At 45.9% G+C, this 21,620-nt stretch overlaps 1 protein-coding gene across 3 annotated transcripts in view; it reads left to right on the top strand.

Annotated features, from left to right (window-relative positions):
* Positions 1-21,620, top strand: part of MBTD1 (mbt domain containing 1) — a 98,020-nt gene that overhangs the window by 10,186 nt on the left and 66,214 nt on the right. For 2 of the 3 annotated variants that reach the window (XM_068263929.1, XM_068263931.1), the window contains exons 2-3: positions 16,622-16,823; positions 19,872-20,005. In XM_068263929.1, coding sequence (XP_068120030.1) covers positions 16,622-16,823; positions 19,872-20,005 — 336 coding nt within the window. The remainder of the gene's footprint in view (positions 1-16,621; positions 16,824-19,871; positions 20,006-21,620) is intronic. The other variant, XM_068263930.1, reaches the window with a different exon arrangement.

Below are 21,620 nucleotides of genomic sequence, written 5' to 3'. Positions count from 1 at the left end.
CATACATACATACATACATACGTGTGAAAAACTATTTGCCCCCTTCCTGATTTCTTATTCTTTTGCATATTTGTCACACTTAAATGTTTCTGCTCATCAAAAACCGTTAACCATTAGTTAAAGATAACATAATTGAACACAAAATGCAGTTTTAAATGATGGTTTTTATTATTTAGTGAGAAAAAAAACTCAAAACCTACATGGCCCTGTGTGAAAAAGAAATTGCCCCCTGAACCTAATAACTAGTTGGGCCACCCTTAGCAGCAATAACTGCAATCAAGCGTTTGTGATAACTTGCAACAAGTCTTTTACAGCGCTCTGGAGGAATTTTGGCCCACTCATCTTTGCAGAATTGTTGTAATTCAGCTTTATTTGAGGGTTTTCTAGCATGAACTGCCTTTTTAAGGTCATGCCACAACATCTCAATAGGATTCAGGTCAGGGCTTTGACTAGGCCACTCCAAAGTCTCCATTTTGTTTTTCTTCAGCCATTCAGAGGTGGATTTGCTGGTGTCTTTTGGGTCATTGTCCTGCTGCAGCACCCAAGATCGCTTCAGCTTGAGTTGACGAACAGATGGCCGGACATTCTCCTTCAGGATTTTTTGGTAGACAGTAGAATTCATGGTTCCATGTATCACAGCAAGCCTTCCAGGTCCTGAAGCAGCAAAACAACCCCAGACCATCACACTACCACCACCATATTTTACTGTTGGTAACAGGGCTGTGGAGTCGGAGTCGTGGAGTCGGGCAATTTTGGGTGCCTGGAGTCGGGAAAAAATGCACCGACTCCTAATGAATTTGTAACTGTAATTAGAATAGAAAATATGATAAAATGTTCTATTTCTCAGATAATACTTATTAAAAATAATGTGTATATATATACAGTAATAGCTGTGCTTAGTCCACAAAAATGAAATAAACCAATCAAAATTAGTTACTTGTGCTGCTTCAATAAAGCAGTCACCGTATTTTTAAGGTCAGATATACATATCTGATTGTGACTGTATATATGATGTGTACACAGGAATCTCTTATATATACTAAATAACATCTATGCTGTAAGAATAAAGCCTGATGTGTAGCCGTGTCACTAATAGAGATGGTCAATGAGGTGGAAATAATTCTGCACTGATGCTGATTTATGCAAATGTATGCACTCCCCTTTGCTGATGAAATCAAATAATTTGATATGTTGTTAAAATTTGGTTTGGTGACTACAAATTAAATGGTACCTGAGAAGGATGAAAAGTAAAGTTTTATACATACCTGGGGCTTCCTCCAGCCCCCTTCAGGCTAATCAGTCCCTCGCTGTCCACCTCCACCACCCGGATCTTCTGCTATGAGTCCCGGTAATTCAGCCAGTCAGCGCTGTCCGGCCGCATGCCGCTCCCACAGCCAGGAACATTCTGCACCTGCGCAATAGTGCTGCACAGGTGTAGTATGCTCCTGGCGGCGGAGTGTGTGCATGTGCACTATGCCCGACTGGCTCAAGTACCTGGACTCATAGCAGAAGATCCAGGTGGTGGAGGAGGACAACGAGGGACTGATTATCCTGAAGGCGGCTGGAGGAAGCCCCAGGTATGTATAAAACTTTAATTTCATCTGTCTCAGGTTTACTTTGTTACACAGTAGTACTATACTCTACATATGCACTCCCCACACAGCTGCAGGGAATCCACTGAGAATGCTGTGCACATTGAACACAGAGGTGTTGTCTGTTTACAATCTCCTCATTCCCCTGCAGAGTACCTGCACATCATTCTTACATGTACCCACACTTAGGGCCCTTTTCCACTAGCAATCGCAATCACAAATCACAAACGCCAGCGATTGCGATTTTTCATTAATTCTGTTATGCGATTGTGATTTGTGATTTTCATTTGCATTGCATTATCATTGTAAAAATCGCTCCAGCAAGCGATTGCAATTTGCGATTAGCGATTTCCAAATTGAATCACTGTAGTGGAAAATACTTCTCGTGATTTCTATGATAAAGTAACAACTCTAGCGATTTAAAAATCACTAGCGATTTGCGATTTTGCGATTCAGCAATCACAATCGCTCTAGTGGAAAAGGGCTCTTACATTGCCTAGGGCCTGATAGATGTTCTTTGTTCCGGTTTGTACCTTTTACAAGTACTCTTACCAAGGACTAGTTTTAGTCTAAAGGGAATAAATATAGTAGTCTACATATCCTTCTCACTTCAGTCGTCTTGTAAAATTCTTAAGCGTTGGCAGTTAAGAGACGAATTTCATGTTACATACTTTTAATCAACAAAATTGTAATATGCAAATTAGAGGAGTCGGAGTCGGTGGAATCCTAAACTGAGGAGTCGGAGTCGGTGGATTTTTGGACCGACTCCACAGCCCTGGTTGGTATGATGTTCTTTTGCTGAAATGCTGTGTTACTTCTACAACAGATTTAACAGGACACGCACCTTCCAAAAAGTTCAACTTTTGTCCCGGCGGTCCACAAGGTATTTTCCCACAAGTCTTGGCAATCATTGAGATGTTTTTTTAGCAAAATTGAGACGAGCCTGAGGGCTCGTTTCCACTATCGCGAATCTGCATGCGTCCAACGCATGCAGATCCGCACATGTAATACAAGTGGATGGGCCTGTTTCCACTGTAGCGTTGTTGAGGTGCTTTTTTTTTCAGCGTGAAAAAAACGCACAAAAGAGCCAACGATTTCGCCTGCGTCGGGAATCCGTGCGAATCGCCGCTAATGTATTTAATAGTAAAAACGCATGCGTTTGTTACATGCGTTTTTACCCGCGATTTCGCGTGCGATTTCGCACCTTTTTCAATTTTATTTAGCCCTGGCAGTGTCATGGTTAATTTCGCATGGCACCCTGCCATGCGAAATCGCGGGTAAAAACGCATGCGGAAACTCATCCGCATGCGTTTTTACAAGCGTCGGAATGCGGCCGAAATCGCGTCGCAACAGTGGAAACAAGCCCTTAATGTTCTTTTTGCTTAAAAGTGGTTTGCGCCTTGGATATCTGCCATGCAGGCCGTTTTTGCCCAGTCTCTTTCTTATGGTGGAGTCGTGAACACTGACCTTAATTGAGGCAAGTGAGGCCTGCAGTTCTTTAGATGTTGTCCTGGGGTCTTTTGTGGCCTCCCGGATGAGTTTTCTCTGCGCTCTTGGGGTAATTTTGGTCGGCCAGCCACTCCTGGGAAGGTTCATCACTGTTCCATGTTTTTGCCATTTGTGGATAATGGCTCTCACTGTGGTTCGCTGGAGTCCCAAAGCTTTAGAAATGGCTTAATAACCTTTACCAGACTGATAGATCTCAATTACAGTACTTTGGTTCTCATTTGTTCCTGAATTTCTTTGGATCTTGGCATGTCTAGCTTTTGAGGTGCTTTTGGTCTACTTCTCTGTGTCAGATAGCTCCTATTTAAGTGATTTCTTGATTGAAACAGGTGTGGCCGTAATCAGGCCTGGGGGTGACTACAGAAATTGAACTCAGGTGTGATAAACCACAGTTAAGTTATTTTTTTAACAAGGGGGGCAATCACTTTTTCACACAGGGCCATGTAGGTTTTTTTCCTCACTAAATAATAAAAACCATCATTTAAAACTACATTTTGTGTTCAATTATGTTATCTTTGACTAATAGTTAACGTTTTTTGATGAGCAGAAACATTTAAGTGTGACAAACATGCAAAAGAATAAGAAATCAGGAAGGGGGCAAATAGTTTTTCACACCACTGTACATACATACATACATACATACATACATACATACATACCCTTCTCAAAAAATGAGCATATTGTGATAAAGTTCACTATTTTGTGTAATGTACTGATACACATAAGACTTTCATATATTTTAGATTCATTACACACAACTGAAGTAGTTCAAGCCGTTTATTGTTTTAATATTGATGATTTTGGCATACAGCTCATGAAAACCCAAATTTCCTATCTCAAAAAATTAGCATATCATGAAAAGATTCTCTAAACGAGCTATTAACCACTTAAGGACCGGCTGACATTTGGATGATCTGTGCTGCGTGGGCTCTCCAGCCCGCAGCACAGATCAGGATTGAAGCAGGGTGATCAGACTCCCCCCCCCCCCCCCCCATTTTTCCCCACTAGGGAGATGACCTGCTGGGGGGGTCTGATTGCCGCCGTGTGGCCTAGCGGGGGGGCTCCTCAAAGCCGCCTCTGATAGGCTTCAGCCTATCACACGGTGGCGATCCCCGGCCAATCAGAGGCCGGGGATCGCCGATCTCCTTCCTGGCGCTGCTGCGCAGCAGCGCCGTATTGATGTAAACAGCGGGGATTTCTTCCCCGCGTGTTTACAATTAGCCTGTGAGCCGCAATCGGAGGCTCGCAGGCTGTTCACGGAGACAACCTCCGTGAACTGACATGGAACGGCTGCTCGAACGAGCACCCGTTTCCATGTAAAACCATGAACGACCAGCCGCCGCCTATCGGCGTTAGCTGGTCGTTAAGTGGTTAACCTAATCATCTGAATCAACTAATTAACTCTAAACACCTACAAAAGATTCCTGAGGCTTTTAAAAACTCCCAGCCTGGTTCATTACTCAAAACTGCAATCATGGGTAAGACCGCCGACCTGACTGCTGTCCAGAAAGCCATCATTGACACCCTCAAGCAAGAGGGTAAGACACAGAAAGAAATTTCTGAACGAATAGGCTGTTCCTAGAGTGCTGTATCAAGGCACCTCAGTGGGAAGGAAAAAGTGTGGCAGAAAACGCTGCACAACGAGAAGAGGTGACCGGACCCTGAGGAAGATTCTGGAGAAGGACCGATTCCATACCTTGGGGGACCTGCGAAAGCAGTGGACTGAGTCTAGAGTAGAAACATCCAGAGCCACTGTGTACAGGCGTGCCACATTCCCCAGGTCAAGCCACTTTTGAACCAGAAACAGCGGCAGAAGCGCCTGACCTGGGCTACAGAGAAGCAGCACTGGACTGTTGCTCAGTGGTCCAAAGTACTTTTTTCGGATGAAAGCAACTTTTGCATGTCATTTGGAAATCAAGGTGCCAGAGTCTGGAGGAAGACTGGGCAGAGGGAAATGCCAAAATGCCTGAAGTCCAGTGTCAAGTACCCACAGTCAGTGATGGTCTGGGGTGCCATGTCAGCTGCTGGTGTTGGTCCACTGTGTTTTATCAAGGGCAGGGTCAATGCAGCTAGCTATCAGGAGATTTTGGAGCACTTCATGCTTCCATCTGCGAAAAGGCTTTATGGAGATGAAGATTTCATTTTTCAGCACGACCTGCCACTTGCTCACAGTGCCAAAACCACTGGTAAATGGTTTACTGACCATATTACTGTGCTCAATTGGCCTGCCAACTCTCCTGACCTGAACCCCATAGAGAATCTGTGGGATATTGTGGAAAGAAAGTTGAGACGCAAGACCCAACACTCTGGATGAGCTTAAGGCCGCTATCGAAGCATCCTGGGCCTCCATAACACCTGAGCAGTGCCACAGGCTGATTGCCTCCATGCCACGCCGCATTGAAGCAGTCATTTCTGCAAAAGGATTCCCGACCAAGTATTGAGTGCATAACTGAACACAATTATTTGAAGGTTGACTTTTTTGTTTTAAAAACCCTTTTATTGGGTCGGATGAAATATGCTAATTTTTCGATAGGAATTTTGGGTTTTCAAGAGCTGTATGCCAAAATCATCATTATTAAAACAATAAAAGGCTTGAACTACTTCAGTTGTGTGTAATGAATCTGAAATATATGAAAGTCTAATGTTTGTTAGTACATTACAGAAAATAATGAACTTTATCACAACATGCTAATTTTTTGAGAAACATACATACATACATACATACATACATACATACATACATACATACATACATACACTCTCCCCTAGAAGATTACTAGGAACACCTGTTCAATTTCTCATTAATGCAATTATCTAATCAACCAATCACATGGCAGTTGCTTTAATGCATTTAGGGGTGTGTTCCTGGTCAAGACAATCTCCTGAACTCCAAACTGAATGCCAGAATGGGAAAGAAAGGTGATTTAAGCAATTTTGAGCTGGAAAAATGTTGCCTCCTCTGATGAGTCTCGATAGTCAGAATTTGGCGTAAACAGATGAGAATATGCATCCATCATGCCTTGTTACCACTGTGCAGGCTGGTGGTGGTGGTGTAATGGTGTGGGGGATGTTTTTCTTGGCACACTTTAGGCCCCTTAGTGCAAATTGGGCATCATTTAAATGCCACAAGCTACCTGAGCATTGTTTCTGACCATGTCCATTCCTTCATGCCCACCATGTACACATCCTCTGATGGCTACTTCCAGCAGGATAATGCACCATGTCACAAAGCTCGAATCATTTCAAATTGGTTTCTTGAACATGACCATGAGTTCACTGTACTAAAATGGCCCCCACAGTCACCAGATCTCAACCCAATAGAACACCTTTGGGATGTGATGAAACTGGAGCTTTGTGCCCTGGATGTGCATCCCATGAATCTCCATCAACTGCAAGATGCTATCCTATCAATAAGGGCCAACATTTCTAAAGAATGCTTTCAGCACCTTGTTGAATCAATGCCACATAGAATTAAAGCAGTTCTGAAGGCGAAAGGGGGTCAAACACAGTATTAGTATGGTGTTCCTTATAATCCTTTAGGTGTGTGTGGGAGATAAGTCTACCACGACCTCCTATATTTTTTTTAAAATGTTTTTTATATATTTTATCCTATTTTGGAGCCTCTGTATCCAGCTGCTTAACTTCTTGCCGACCATGTAACACTGATTGGCATGAAGGCGGTGGCAGTCCCAGGACCACTCCACGGCAATTGACGTCAAGTCCTGGGGCGGGGTTTTGCAGGAGATTGCACACGCATCTCTTGTTGACTGACGGAACTCCACTCCGTCATCAGTCTCCCAGCGGCGACTGTCTAATAACACTGTACAGTGCTGCAATCTAAAGCAGCGCTGTACTGGGGACAGCTGTGTCATACAGTTGTCCACCTGAGATTATGTAAGAGTGAACAGAGGCGCCAGCAGGATAAAAGGTTCTAAAAGGCTTAAAATCCCTCAGGAGGTGGTGGTGGTGGTGTCGCCTCCCCGAAGCAGGCAAGATACCGTCAGTTTTATGACGACGGTATAATGTCTGCTTCGGGGAGGCGAGTCCACCACCACCTCCTGAGGGATTTTAAGCCTTTTAGAACCTTTTTATCCTGCTGGCGCCTCTGGTCACTCTCTTACATTATCAATATCCACCCCTGGTGGAGAGGTTGATCTCCATTTTTCCTTATCTACAGAGAGCGACTTTTAATCCTGAGTGAGGACAGGTCTAATCTCCTCACCTGCCTATACAGTGGTTACCTAGGCGGTAACCCACGTTTGTGAGTATATACATTATATACTTTTCATTTCCAACCCCTTGTTTTGCATACTACACTATATTGGGCTCTCGGTATTTCTTTTGTCTTTATTCTCCCCCTGAGAGGCACTAATGCAATCTGCTGGCATAGGCTAATGCCTATGACTGGCGATTGCGCTGATTGGCTGGCGGAGGGAGGGTTATTTAAATAAACATCCCTGCAGGGCTCAGAGCTCACCAACAGAAAGCTCTGAGCTCTGTTGGTGGGCAGAAAGAGGGGGGGATCACTTGTGTGCTAGGTTGTATGGCCCTGCAGTGAGGCCTTAAAGCTGCAGTTGCCTAATTAGTAGGAAAAAAATGGCCTGGTCACTAGGGGGGTTTAAGCTCGTGGTCCTTAAAGAGACACTGAAGCGAAAAAAAAATGATGATATTATGATTTGTATGTGTAGTACAGCTAAGAAAAAAAAAACATTAAGATCAGATACATCAGTCTAATTGTTTCCAGTGCAGGAAGAGTTGAGAAACTCCAGTTGTTATCTCTATGCAAAAAAGCTATTAAGCTCTCCGACTAACTTAGTCGTGGAGAGGGCTGTTATCTGACTTTTATTATCTCAACTGTAATTGAACTGTTTACTTTTCCTCTGGCAGAGGAGAGTTCATTACTTCACATACTGCTCTGAAAGACTCATTTTGAATGCTGAGTGTTGTGTAAGCTGCACATATTAGAGAATGATGCAATGTTAGAAAAAACACTATATACCTGAAAATAAAAATATGAGAATATTTTCTTTGCTGCTAATCTTCTAGTAATTATTCATAGTACACAACCAATTCATTATATCATATATTTTTTTCGCTTCAGTGTCTCTTTAAGTGGTTAATCACTATAGACATCCGTTCCACATAAAAGCAATACGTGTTAGTAGGGACACCTCATGCAGGCTTCTCTCCTGGTCCCCACCATAACTGCTCTCGAGTGTTACCCCCTCTATGAAAAACTATGGTGGGATGCAGGTTAGCGAACTGTACTAGTTTGCACTAATCCAGTTGTTTTTTTTAATAGAATTCCATTGGGCTTTATAGTGACCCTGTAAGTAGCCACTGTGTACTAAATAGTAAGATTGTATACTGTGCAACTTTACCACCTCATTAAAACTGGTTTCTGTCTCTAATTGGGTACGTGACCCCATAGTTCAGTGAGTATTCAGCTATGGACTCCACACTACCAACTCCCTCCCCTCCTATGAGATAGCTGCTTTGATGCTTAATCCAGGCTATGATGGAGCCATGGGAAAAGAGGGTCATGGTCAGGAGTGGGCAGAGCCAATAAATGGGCGGGGTGTGGTTGAATTTCATTAAAGGGAAGGTTCAGGGAGGGGGGGGGCAAAAAAATAAAAATAAATATCCACTTACCTGGGGCTTCCTCCAGCCCGTGGCAGGCAGGAGGTGCCCTCGCCGCCGCTCCGCAGGCTCCCGGTGGCCGACCTGGCCAGGCCGACTGCCAGGTCGGGCTCTTCTGCGCTCCAGGGCCTGGCACTTCTGCGTCCCACGCGGGCGCGCTGACGACATCGGACGTCCTCCGGGCTGTACTGCGCAGGCGCAGAATTACTGCGCTTGCGCAGTACAGCCCGGCGGATGTCCGATGACGTCAGCGTGCCCGCGTGGGACGCAGAAGTGCCAGGCCTTGGAGCGCAGAAGAGCCCGACCTGGCAGCCGGCCTGGCCAGGTCGGCCACCGGGAGCCTGCGGAGCGGCGGCGAGGGCACCTCCTGCCTGCCACGGGCTGGAGGAAGCCCCAGGTAAGTGGATATTGATTTTTATTTTTTTACCTCCCTCCCTGAACCTTCCCTTTAAGAAAGTCAAGCAGGATTTAGGAAGTAGCTGGTGCTGGAGTCGGTGGATTTTTGTACCAACTCCACGGCCCTGCTATTCCCCTTCCGGGTTGTACCAACTCGGAGGGAGGTGCAGTTCAAGGTCTAGCGATCACTGGATGCTCAAATTAATTTTGCGTGGGGCTCGGAGCAAAGCACTAGTGCTATGACGGTGCCCAGCTTTGGCGCTCGTCGCTGAGCCCCAAATTAACCTTTGTTAGTCTTTCAGGTGCCTTTTGGCAAACTCCAGGTGGGCTGCCATGTACCTTTTACCAGGGAGTGACTTCTGTCTGGCCACTCTACCATACAGGTCTGATTGCTGCAGATATGGTTGTCTTTCTGGAAGGTTCTCCTGTCTCCAGAGGACCTTTGGAGCTTTGACAGAGTGACTATCGGGTTCTCGGTCACCTCCCTGACTAAGGCCCTTTTTGCTCAGTTTAGATGGCCAGCCAGCTCTAGGAAGAGTCCTGGGCCCTGAGTTTTCTCCTGGGTGATATTTTTAAATTTGTCAATAAAATGCATTTTAAGCCATCAGAAAGAAAGAAAATGCTCAAAATAATTTTGATAGTACCTTTTTCATTTACTTTTTGGTACTTTTTTAGTTGAAAAGTGCTGGAAAGTTATTTTTAATTTGAAGATAAAAAATTACCTCCTGGGAAAAAGTGAATTGCATATTGCCCTTGGTGGCTTTGGACTTCTTCCACTTATGGATGGTGCAGGCCACTCTGCTCATTGGGACCTTCAAAGCCGCAGAATTTTTTTCTGTAATCTTTCCCAGTTTTGTATCTCGAAACAATATTGTCTCGAAGATCTACAGACAATTGCTTTGACTTCATGCTTGATTTGTGCTCTGACATGAACTGTCAACTGTGGGACTTTTTGTAGACAGATGTGTGTTTTTCTAAATCATGTCCAATCAATTGAATTTACCACAGGTGGACTCCATTTAACCACTTGCCGACCGCCCACTACCTATGGGCGTCGGCAAAGTGGCACCCCCAGGACCGCGTAACGCTGATCGGCGGTACCTGGGGGACTGAACAGCCGGGATCGCGCGCATCCGCCGGTATTAGGCTCCGCCCACCCGCGACGTCAACCTGCCGGCCAATTAGAAGCGGCGGCGGGTTGTTAACCTCGGATCTGCCGCATACAAAGTGTATAATACACTCTGTAATGTATACAAAGTGTATTATACAGGCTGCCTCCTGCCCTGGTGGTCCCAGTGATCGAGGGACCACCAGGGCAGGAGGCAGCCCCCCTAGTAAACAAACACACACACACACACACACACACACACACACACACACACTGCCCCCTGATCGTCCACAGCACTCTTCAGACTCCCCACCCCCCTCCGCGATCACCCCCTCGGACCACTGTTTGCACCCAATCACCCCTCTAATCACCCATCAATCACCCCCTGTCACTATCTGTCAACGCTATATTTAAGATTATTATGTATACTGTATACATCTATTCTCCCCTGTAATCACCCACTGATCACCTATCAATCACCCCCTGTCACTGCCAAACGTCAGATCACCCACCCACACCCTCAGATCGCCCGCAGACCCGCCCTCAGATCACCTTCCAAGTGCATTGTTTACATCTGTTCTCCCGTCTAATCACCCATCAATCACCTCCTGTCACCACCTGTCACTGCTACCCATCAGATCAGACCCTGATCTGCCCCTTGCAGGCACCCAATTACCTGCCCACACCCTCAGACCCCCCCCCCTGATCACCTCACCAGTGCATTGCTTGCATCTATTCCCCCCTCTAATCAGACCCTGAGACACCCATCAATCACCTCCTGTCACCCCCTTAGCACACTTACCCATCAGATCAGACCCTAATTTTCCTCCTTGTGGGCTCCTGATCACTCGGCCAAACCCTCAGATCCCCCCTCAAACCCCCTTCCGATCACCTCCCCAGTGCATTGATTGCATCTATTCCCCCCTCTAATCGCCCCCTGAGACACCCATCAATCTCCTCCTGTCACCCCCTAGCACTCCTATCCATCAGATCAGGCCCTAATCTGCCCCCGCCGGGCTTCTGATCACCCGGCCAAACCCTCACCCGCCCCACCGTAGTGACAGAATTTTTTTTCCCTCTGATCACTGCTGGTCTCTACGACTTAATTGTGGCAGAGACCAACCGTTATGCCACACAATACGCAACCGCCAATCCAAGAAGCTACCATGCCCAGGATTTTCGGTGGAAACCACTCCAAGTTTCCGAACATAGCATTTTTGGGGGCCTTCTCCTTAACATGGGTCTAGTCAAAAAGAATGTAATGCAGTCTTATTGGTCTATGCACCCAATACATCACATGCCCATGTTCTCTGCTGCCATGTCCAGGTCACGATTTGAGAACATCCTGTGCTTCCTGCACTTCAGTGTCAATACAACCTGTCATCTAAGAGGCCACCCTGCTTATGACCGGTTCCACAAAATTCGGCCCCTCATAGACCACCTGTCATCAAAATTTGCAGATGCATATACCCCTGAACAGTCATTTTGAGGCATTTGGTTTCCAGACTACGCCTCACGGTTTTGGGCCCCTAAAATGCCAGGGCAGTATAGGAACCTCACAAGTGACCCTATTTTAGAAAGAAGACTCCCCAAGTTATTTCGTTAGGTGTATGATGAGTTTATAGAAGATTTTTATTTTTTGTCACACAGTGTTCTCCCCAGAATTTTTTTTCAGCCGGGTGGCATGAAAAAGTAGCCGGGTGGGGAAGTAAGGGCCCTTTTCCACTAGGTAGTGCGATCGCAAATGCGCTGCGATCACGCAACCTACAATTTACACTACCCGTGATTGCTCCATATAGCTGCTGGGAACGGATCACGATCGCCCGACAATTGTGATTCAGAAAAATACGACGCATGCTAGTGGGAAATGAGCACCGCGATTTACATGTTATCACGGTGCTCATCAAAACGGCTGCGATCCGCTTTCTGAAGCGGATCGCAGGTAGTGGAAAAGGGCCCTAAGGTCATGCTGGGTGGAAAAGAAGGGTAACACCGAAGTGGTGTGGGTGGGTAAGTCAGGCTGGTGGGTTGAGTAAGTGGGTAGGTAGGTCTAGGGTAGGCTTGTGGTCAGGCTGGTGGCTAGTGGGGAGGTGGTCAGACTGGTGGGCTAGTGGGGTGGGTGGTCAGGTTGGTGGGCTATTGGGGAGGTGGTCAGGCTTGTGGGCTATTGGGGAGGTGGTCAGGCTGGTGAGCTAGTGGGGTGGTGATTGGGCTGGTGGGCTAGTGGTCAGGTTGGTGGGGTGGTGATTTGGCTGGTGGGCTAGTGGGGGGGGGGTGGTCAGGCTGGTGGGCTAGTGGTCAGGCTAGTGGGGTGGGTTGTCAGGCTGGTGGGCTAGTGGTCAGGCTGGTGGGCTAGTGGTCAGGCTGGTGGGCTAGTGGTCAGGCTGGTGGGCTAGTGGTCAGGCTGGTGAGCTAGTGGGGTGGTGATTAGGCTGGTGGGCTAGTGGGGAGGTGGTCAGGCTGGTAGGCTAGTGGGGAGGTGGTCAGGCTGGTGAGCTAGTGGGGTGGTGATTGGGCTGGTAGGCTAGTGGGGAGGTGGTCAGGCTGGTGGGCTAGTGGGGAGGTGGTCAGGCTGGTGGGCTAGTGGGGTGAGTTGTCAGGCTGGTGGGCTAGTGTTCAGGCTGGTGAGCTAGTGGGGTGGTGATTAGGCTGGTGGGCTAGTGGGGTGGTGATTAGGCGGGTGGGCTAGTGGGGAGGTGGTCAGGCTGGTGGGGAGGGTGTGCAACTCACCTCGACCCCCCCCCCCCCCCTCCCCAGATGGAGCTGGCTCCCGGGCTTTCGCAAACCTTAAGTGGGGGCGGCAGCGTGCTTTGCTCAACCAGCTCCTCAGGCGGTGGCAAATTCAGCGTCACTGGCTCTCGGCTGTCTCAAACGCTAGAGCACAAGCCAGCCGCCTGATTCACGTTGTCTCATGTCCTCTCCCCGATGCTGCACATACTTTTTAGTAAAAACACAGAACGATTTAAAAAACACCTCAGTGTTCTCCCCAGGCTGCGAGCAGTGTGGAGTAGGGGAATGCCCACAAGTGCAGTAGCTGGGGTCCGGCCTCAATCCCCCCTCCCTCTCCCCCCGCTCAACCAGCTCCTCAGGCGGTGTCAAAATTCAGCGTCACTGGCTCTCGGCTGTCTCAAACGCTAGAGCACAAGCCAGCCGCCTGATTCACGTTGTCTCATGTCCTCTCCGATGCTGTGCATACTAAAAAGTATGTGCAGCATCGGGGAGACTGCACTTGTGGGCATTCCCCTACTCCACACTGCTCGCAGCCTGGGGAGAACACCGAGGTGTTTTTTTTTTTTAAATCGTTCTTGTTTTTTTTATTCCCTGCAATAGCTAGCTCCCAAATAGCCCCCGACAACCCGTCCGCCCGCAACTTCATTCATATGGCTAGATTGCACGGCCTGTCAGCCTGTTACATATGCATACTTATAGGCTTGACAGTGTCCGTGCACGCAGACAGCCTCAATGCACGCCTCTGTGTCGGCTGCCTCGCTCGCGCGCCGCCTCCTCTGTTGTTCTGCGTGTCAGTCTTCAGCCTCACGCGCTAGTCCCGCCTCTACTGCTCGGCCAATTAATGCACGAGCTCGCCGGGAAGCGCGAGATCTCGTGCACGGAACTGTGTAGCTTCAGGAGCAGCGCTGGTTTTTTTTTTTTTTTTTTTTTTTTTTTTCCTTGCGAGAGTGCCCAACGCCGGTGATAACTGGAACGCAGCCAGCCGGGCGGTAATTGAATTTACCCGGGCGGCCCGCCCACTTGTTTGATCCTGGGGAGAACACTGGTCACAAGTTAGTGGAAAATGACACTTTGTGAAAAAAAAAACAATAAAAATAAATTTCCTGTAACTTGTGACAAAATAATAAAATCTTCTATGAACTCACCATACTCCTAACAGAATACCTTGGGGTGTTGTCTTTCTAAAATGGGGTCACTTGTAGGGTTCCTAAACTGCCCTGGCATTTTAGGGGCCCTAAACCATGAGTAGTCTAGAAATCGAATGCCTCAAAATGACCTGTGAAATCCTAAAGGTACTTATAGGACTTTGGGGTGTATTTTTACACATACCCATGCTGGGTGGGAGAAATATCTCCGTAAATGGACAATTGTGTGTTTGTAAATGAGAAATATATTTTTTTTTTTTTTTTTTTAAACACACAATTGTCCATTTACGGAGATATTTCTCCCACCCAGCATGGGTATGTGTAAAAATACACCCCAAAACACATTATACTATTTCTCCTGAGTACGGCGATACCACATGTGTGACACTTTTTTGCAGCCTAGGTGCGCTAAGGGGCCCAACGTCCTATGAGCACCTTTAGGCTTTACAGGGGTGCTTACAATTTAGCACCCCCCAAAACCCTGGACACTAAACACACCCCACAAATGACCCCATTTTGGAAAGTAGACACCCCAAAGTATTCAGAGAGGGGCATGGTGAGTCCGTGGCAGATTTAAATTATTATTATTTTTTTTTTTCCTTGGTCACAAGTTAGCAGAAATGGAAACTTTTTTTTTTTTCTAGTTTTTTATTTTTGTCACAAAGTGTCATTTTCCGCTAACTTGTGACAAAAAATAAAATCTTCTATGAACTCACCATGCCTCTTAGGGAATACTTTGGGATGTCTTCTTTCCAAAATTTGGTCATTTGGGGGGTAGCATCTCATGAAACATGACAGGTGCTCAGAAAAGTCAGAGATTCTTCAAAATGGGAAAATTCACTTTTTGCACCATAGTTTGTAAATGCTATAACTTTTACCCAAACCAATAAATATACACTTATTGTTGTTTTTTTTTTTTATCAAAGAAATGTAGCACAATAAATTTGGACAAAAATGTATAAAAATTTTACTTTATTTGAAAAATGTCAGCACAGAAAGTTAAAAAAATCATTTATTTTTTTTTACAAAATTCATGTCTTTTTTTTGATGAATATAATAAAAACTAAAAATCACAGCAGCAATCAAATAGCACCAAAAGAAAGCTGTATTGGTGACAAGAAAAGGAGGTAAAATTCATTTAGGTGGTAGGTTTTATGACCGAGCAATAAACCGTTAAAGCTGCAGTGGTCTGAATGGAAAAAGTGTCTGGTCCTTAAGGGGTTTTAAGACTGCAGTCCTTAAAGGGGAACTGAAGTAAGAGGTATACGGAGGCTGCCATATTTATTTCCTTTTAATCAATACCAGTTGCCTGGCAGCCCTGCTGGTCTATTTCTCTGCAGTAGTATCTGAATAACACCAGAAACAAGCATGCAGCTAGTCTTGTCAGATCTGACTTTAAAGTCTGAAACGCCTGATCTGCTGCATGCTTGTTCAGGGGCTATGGCTAATAGTATTAGAGGCAGAGGATCAGCAGGGCTGACAGGCAACTGGTATTGCTTAAAAGGAAATAAACATGGCAGCCTCCGTATACCTCTTACTTCAGTTCCCCTTTAAGTGGTTAAGCTGAAGAAAACTCTCAAAGAAAATCAGGGGAAACGTTGCACCTGAGCTCAATTTTGGAGGCTGTTAATACTTACGTACATGTGCTTTCTCAGTGTTTTTTGGGGTTTTTTTTGGGGGGGGGGTGGTTTGGTTAATACATTTGCCAAAACCTCAACTAAAAAAATGTTCACGCTGTCATTATGGGGTGTTGTATGTAGAATTTTGAAGAAAAAAATGAATTTTAATCCATTTTGGAATAAGGCGGTAACCAAACAAAATGTGAAAAGTGATGTGCTGTGAATACTTTCCGGATGCACTGTATGAAGTGTGCCAAAGGTCCAAACCCCCATATGTGTGGTGAATCTTCCTGCCTCCACCCCTATTAATACTTTGCTAAAGTTTTCTAGTTCTCAACCAGTATGTCCCAACTTTCCAGCCACATTGTTGCAAAAAAGATCAAAAACCTGTGTTAATCGCTTCACAAGTTGCATACAATAAGTTAAGAGTACTCACAGAGTGGGCCCCTATGACAGGGACCCAGCTGAATATAAATCACATCAAGTGTAGCAAAGTATGCAATACACTCTCAGGTGCATTTCACACATGTGCAAAGTCTCGCCTCCCGACAGGTTTGTTCGTTGTCAGGGGATTGAATGCTGTTTGATGAGAAGGATTAGGACTGTTCTAAAGCAATATGTACTTTAAAGTGTATCTCATAAGGTAAAAGTACTCACAAAGTGAGCTCCTGTGACTAGGACCAAGTTGAATACAAATTGCATCAACTGTAACAAAGTACTCAATATACCCTCAGGTGCAGTTCACACATGCCCAATTTCACTGCCCGACCGGTTTCGGCTTTTCACTGTCATCATGAGATTGAATGCTGTTTAAAGAGAAGGTTTAGGGCTGTTCCAAAGCAATATGTACTATGTTTGTTTACTGTAATGTTTGTTTGCTGGCAGGCTGACCGATCTTCAGGTATCGTGCGGAAAAGACGGGACTCGTTCGGAATGTTTGACGGATATGACAGCTGCAGCGAGGACTCCAGCAGTAGCTCCAGCTCTGATGAGAGTGAAGAGGAAGTCGCCCCTCTGCAGGCCAGCCTCCCCATTATCAAAAACAATGGGCAGGTGTACACGTACCCAGATGGTAAATCTGGCATGGGTGAGTGCTGACGTTCAAACTTTACTATGTCTACCAGAGACCGGTGTTATGGATTCATAGCAAATTCAGGGGCATACCTACAAATCATGGCTCTGCCCCCCACCCTCCTCCTACACCCCCCCCCCCCCCCTAGCTAAACCTTTACTGGGCTACCCATCGTTCACACTATTTCCTTTTCCTTCCCTGATGATCCGCACAGCCAAGGAGCCCATCATGCAAGGGGCATAAAACCAATGTAGACATCAGAATCTTTACACCTAGAACAAGTGTAGCCATAAAAACACCTGATCTGAAGGTTGGACCCCTTTTATTGGAGGAAGTAATGTAGTAGTTGGGGCCCCCTTACAGCTCGGGGGCCCCCCTACAGTCACAGGGGCTGCTCCCCTGTAGTTACGCCCTTGATAGCAAGGATCCAAGTCCTCAGTTAGGACAGTTCCAGCTACCATTTTGTAACATGATCTAAAATTAAAGGACAACTGAAGCGAGAGGGATATGGAGGCTGCCATATTTATTTCCTCTTAAACAATACCAGTTGCCTGGCAGTCCTGCTGATCCTCTGCCACTAATACTTTTAGCCATAGACCCTAAACAAGCATGCAGCAGATCAGGTGTTTCTGACATTGTCAGATCTGACATGATTAGCTGTATAAAAGAGTAAGAGGGGCTTACCAGCTGCCAACAACCCACATTATAAGGTTGTGTGTCTCGCATTCAGTGGTAATCCTAACGAACCTCGAGCAGATATGGATCCAAACTTCCACCACTCCCTCACTCTAATATATGGTATGGTATCCAGGATGGCCAATATATAAACACAACAAAAACGGCAACTTTAAATGTAAACCGTAAACAAGTAATCAGAGGGCGTTTCTGATAAGCAGCTAGATGGGGAAATGGAAGAGGAGGAATATATTATAGATAAAAAGAACTCCCAGCATTCAACTGTTTGGCACTAGGGCCAGTGCTCCTAAAGTATGTGATAACTACAAACCATAACAGCAGAAAAAGTTTTGCAAGTTTTGAATGCAGGATTAGCATCTTTATCACTTAATACACTCAGACCAGTTGCTGCTGAAATTTGATTTTTATGGTGACAATACCGCTTTAAGGCTCCTGCTGTACTCTGCTGAGGGTCCTTGCGAAGCTGGTGCCTGCTCGAACTGGCCGCACACAGTTCCTGCACTGAGCAGCAAGTAGTTTTAGTGGCTGGGTAGTGGTAAGACACCGCTAGGGCCATGTTTGTATAGTATATATTTTATTTGCAACGTCTTGCAACGTCTTTCCCTTTCATCAGGCTGGTTTTAGCCACATCTTACTTCTACTTAAACTCCACAGCAATTCCTTTACTCTTATCACTTGCGACCTGCTCAGTGCCATTGCATTGTGGGGGAAAAGCTGCTCAGCACGTTGTCCAGCCACTAACACCACCTGCTGTTCACCTGTATAGTGCAGGGTCTGCCAGTTAGAGCAGGCACCACCCACTATCACCACCTGCCGCTCACTGGACCGCAGAGTGTAGGAACTGTGTGCGGCCAGTTAGAGCTGGCATCAGCTTTGCGAGGACCCTCAGCGGAGTACAGCAGAAGCCTTAAAGAGCCTCATGCCTGGGCCCTGGTGAGAGGGACAAAGCTACTCTGCTGGGAACCCTGTAGGGGTTTACCAGCCTCCAATTCAGGTGAGGTTACTCCCATGGCTGTTGAGTTGGAGTTGAGAAGTCGAAGTCTGAGCAATTTTGGGTACTGGGAGTCGGTGATTTCATAAACTTCGGAGTCTGATGATTTTTGGACAAAATTGTCATTATTAGACTGAGGAGTCTGAGTTAATTTGGGTACCTGAAATCAGTGGTTTCATAAACTAAGGAGTCAGTCGGAAGATTTTTGTACTGACTCCACAGCCCTGGTTACTCCTCGGCCAGCTGCCTAACCCCTCTTGTCACCCCTATTGCAAGATCATCCCACTACCAGAGTCGACCACACACCCTTCCCATAGACAACCGACTTGGATCGCTCCTTTTGTATTTCAGCAAAAGTCTCACATCCTCTACTACACATTTGTGATTTTCTGATGGTGATCAAAAGAGAAAAAATATAAAATTGCTGGCTCAGAAGAAAATCACATAGCGTTGCATTTGCATTGTGATTTTTCTCGCACTCTCATTGATTAAACCCAAACGTCAACACAAATTAGTTAATAATCAAATCGCATGAGTGAGAAAAGTGCACTGCGGTCACTATGCCACTCGCGGTGTCCTTGCAATCGGTAAACCCGGTTCAATACAAACTTGGATGAAAACTTTGCTAGTTGAGGCCAGGGCTGTGGAGTCTGTTCAAAAATCATCTGACTCCTCAGTCTATGAAACCTCCGGCTGACTCCAGGTACCCAAAATTGCTCCGACTCTTTGACTCCAACTCCTTAGGCTGGTTTCGCACTACAAACCAGCATTAGCGATGCGGTGCGTCGCTTCTGCCGCAGCGGCAAAAACAGGCCTTCAGGGAACACCGCATTAGTACCCCGTGTTCCCTGTCTTGCCAACAGCCAAGCAGAAAGTGATGCATGCTTGAAGTCACTTCCTGCTTTGGGTATGCAGAAGCGAATTGTAAAAATATGTGCAAAGTTGCAACGCTAGCGTTAGATTGGGCACTTCAGGTGCAGCATACCGCAACGCGAGAAGTGTGAACTTCCCCGTACGGTTTCATTAGGCTGTGGCAGCAGTGTGGCAAGTTACTGCACCACGCCAGCGTGAGAGGACCCTGAGCCTAATACTTGTGGCATTGGTGCAAAAATCATCTGACTCCGACTCCTCAGTTTATGAAACCACCGACACCTTGACTCCTTAGTCTAATACCAGGGCTGTGGAGTTGGTATACAAAATCATCTCTTGACTCCTCAATTTATTGTAAACTCCGACTCCAGGTACCCAGAATTGCTTTGACTCAGACTCCATAGCCCTAGGTGAGCCTGATGAGCACGTACTCTACGGAAAGTCAGTGGACAGTGGCTTTGATCATGTGAATTTAGATCATTAATGCCGTTGTCTTTTTTTGGCAGCAACCTGTGAAATGTGCGGCATGGTCGGTGTCAGGGATGCGTTCTACTCGAAGACGAAGCGGTTCTGCAGCGTCTCCTGTTCGCGAAGCTATTCCTCAAACTCAAAGAAGGCAAGCATCCTGGCGCGGCTACAGGTAGCAGGCTGAAATCTCTGTGCTTGTCACGTCTTCTTGGTGTTGGGTTTGTATAGATGGATGCGGCTACGTGGCTTGTACTTCGAACAGCAGTCACTTCATCTCTAAGGCCACCAAATTTCGGCACACCTGAAATGCAAAACGCTTATTGGTAAAAACAGAGTTTACTCTGTCTCCATAGAGATGTGTTGACTTTGGTTCTGTGACTTCTCAGCTGTCAACAAACACTACTATTCGGTGAACACACCCACACCTACTTCATAGTGAGGCCTTTAAGGGGGTTTCCACTTCCAATCTAATGGTGCCAATAAAACCATAGATTGCACTTTTTTGTTTTTAAATGCCAGGAAATTGTTTCTATTCCATTATGACATCAAGAATAAGGTTGGCTCTAGTATTCCGCCTCATTAAAAATTTACCTGGTAAGAAACTCAGCATTTTCTCTTTGCTCTAAAACATTAATTACAGCATAACGTCTACTACCACAAATAAATGTAGCAGAATGACATTCACACAGTTAAACACAGCAGTGGAAAGCTCCTTGCTTCAGTGGGCAGCTTCTGGCTGCATCCAAAGAGGTGATAACATTATCTTTGTTTTACATTCTTTTGTCAGATATATTTAGTGAACAGTAGCAAACTGCTGAAACAGAGCTAAGAAACAGGAAGAGCTGAGAAGTGATCCCTAGATTTTAATATATAAATACAGCAGCTGTGCATTACGATTTTAATGCCAGCTTTCAGAGCAGATGAACTGTACTTTGGGAATTTGTAGACAGACAGACTTTAGTTCTGCACAAAAGCAAATCCGATAACTGTATGGGTAATAAAACGTAGGGAAACCTATTTTTATTGAATGTCATGTTAGTTTTAGCCCAGTTTTAAAGAGGAACTTCAACCTAAACAAACATACTGTCATTAAGTTACATTAGTTATGTTAATTAACATAGATAGGCAGTATGATCTCTTACCAACCCTGTTTTAAAAGAACAGGCAAATGTTAATGTTTTAATGGGGACAGCCATCTTTTTGGTTGAAAGGAGGTAATAAGGAGCATGAGACACAACTGTCCTGTGTCCTGATCACCCCTCCCAGCCGAACACGGTGATTCCAGCGCATGGAGATTTCGGCGCAGCCGGCACCACCATAGGCCGTCATAGGAATTATGCCTATAGCAGCGCACAGGGAGTAACTTCGGCGCCGTCAGAAGACGGAGCTGAAATTACAATTAAAACACAATAATTCGGCTTCCACAAATTATTTCATTCCCCCACTATCCATGGCGGCCTGGAGGGGGAATAGTATTCAACACGGCTGGGAACTTGTGCAACAGCAGGATCAGCCATATACAGGCTGTGTCCTGCGCCCAAGTCTCCCGCGCTATTCTCTCTCGTACCCCTCCCAGCTGCTAAGCAACAAGAACCTCAAAAGATCCCATCATGCTTTGCACAGCATCGGGAAAAATGCCCGGGCAGATTTCTTTGGTTGGGTGGAGCTTAGTTTCTGATACTGTTAAAGAAACACCAAGCCTTTTCAGTGCTGCTGAGTAGATTTAAAAAACAAACTTACTAAATAGTGGGTTATTATATGTGGGAAGATGTGAATTATTGTAAGAA

This window comes from Hyperolius riggenbachi, chromosome 12 (assembly GCF_040937935.1).
Source record: "Hyperolius riggenbachi isolate aHypRig1 chromosome 12, aHypRig1.pri, whole genome shotgun sequence".
NCBI lineage: Eukaryota > Metazoa > Chordata > Amphibia > Anura > Hyperoliidae > Hyperolius > Hyperolius riggenbachi.
The sequence above is the reverse complement of the archived record's forward strand: the minus strand, read 5'-3'. Positions and strand labels throughout refer to the sequence as shown.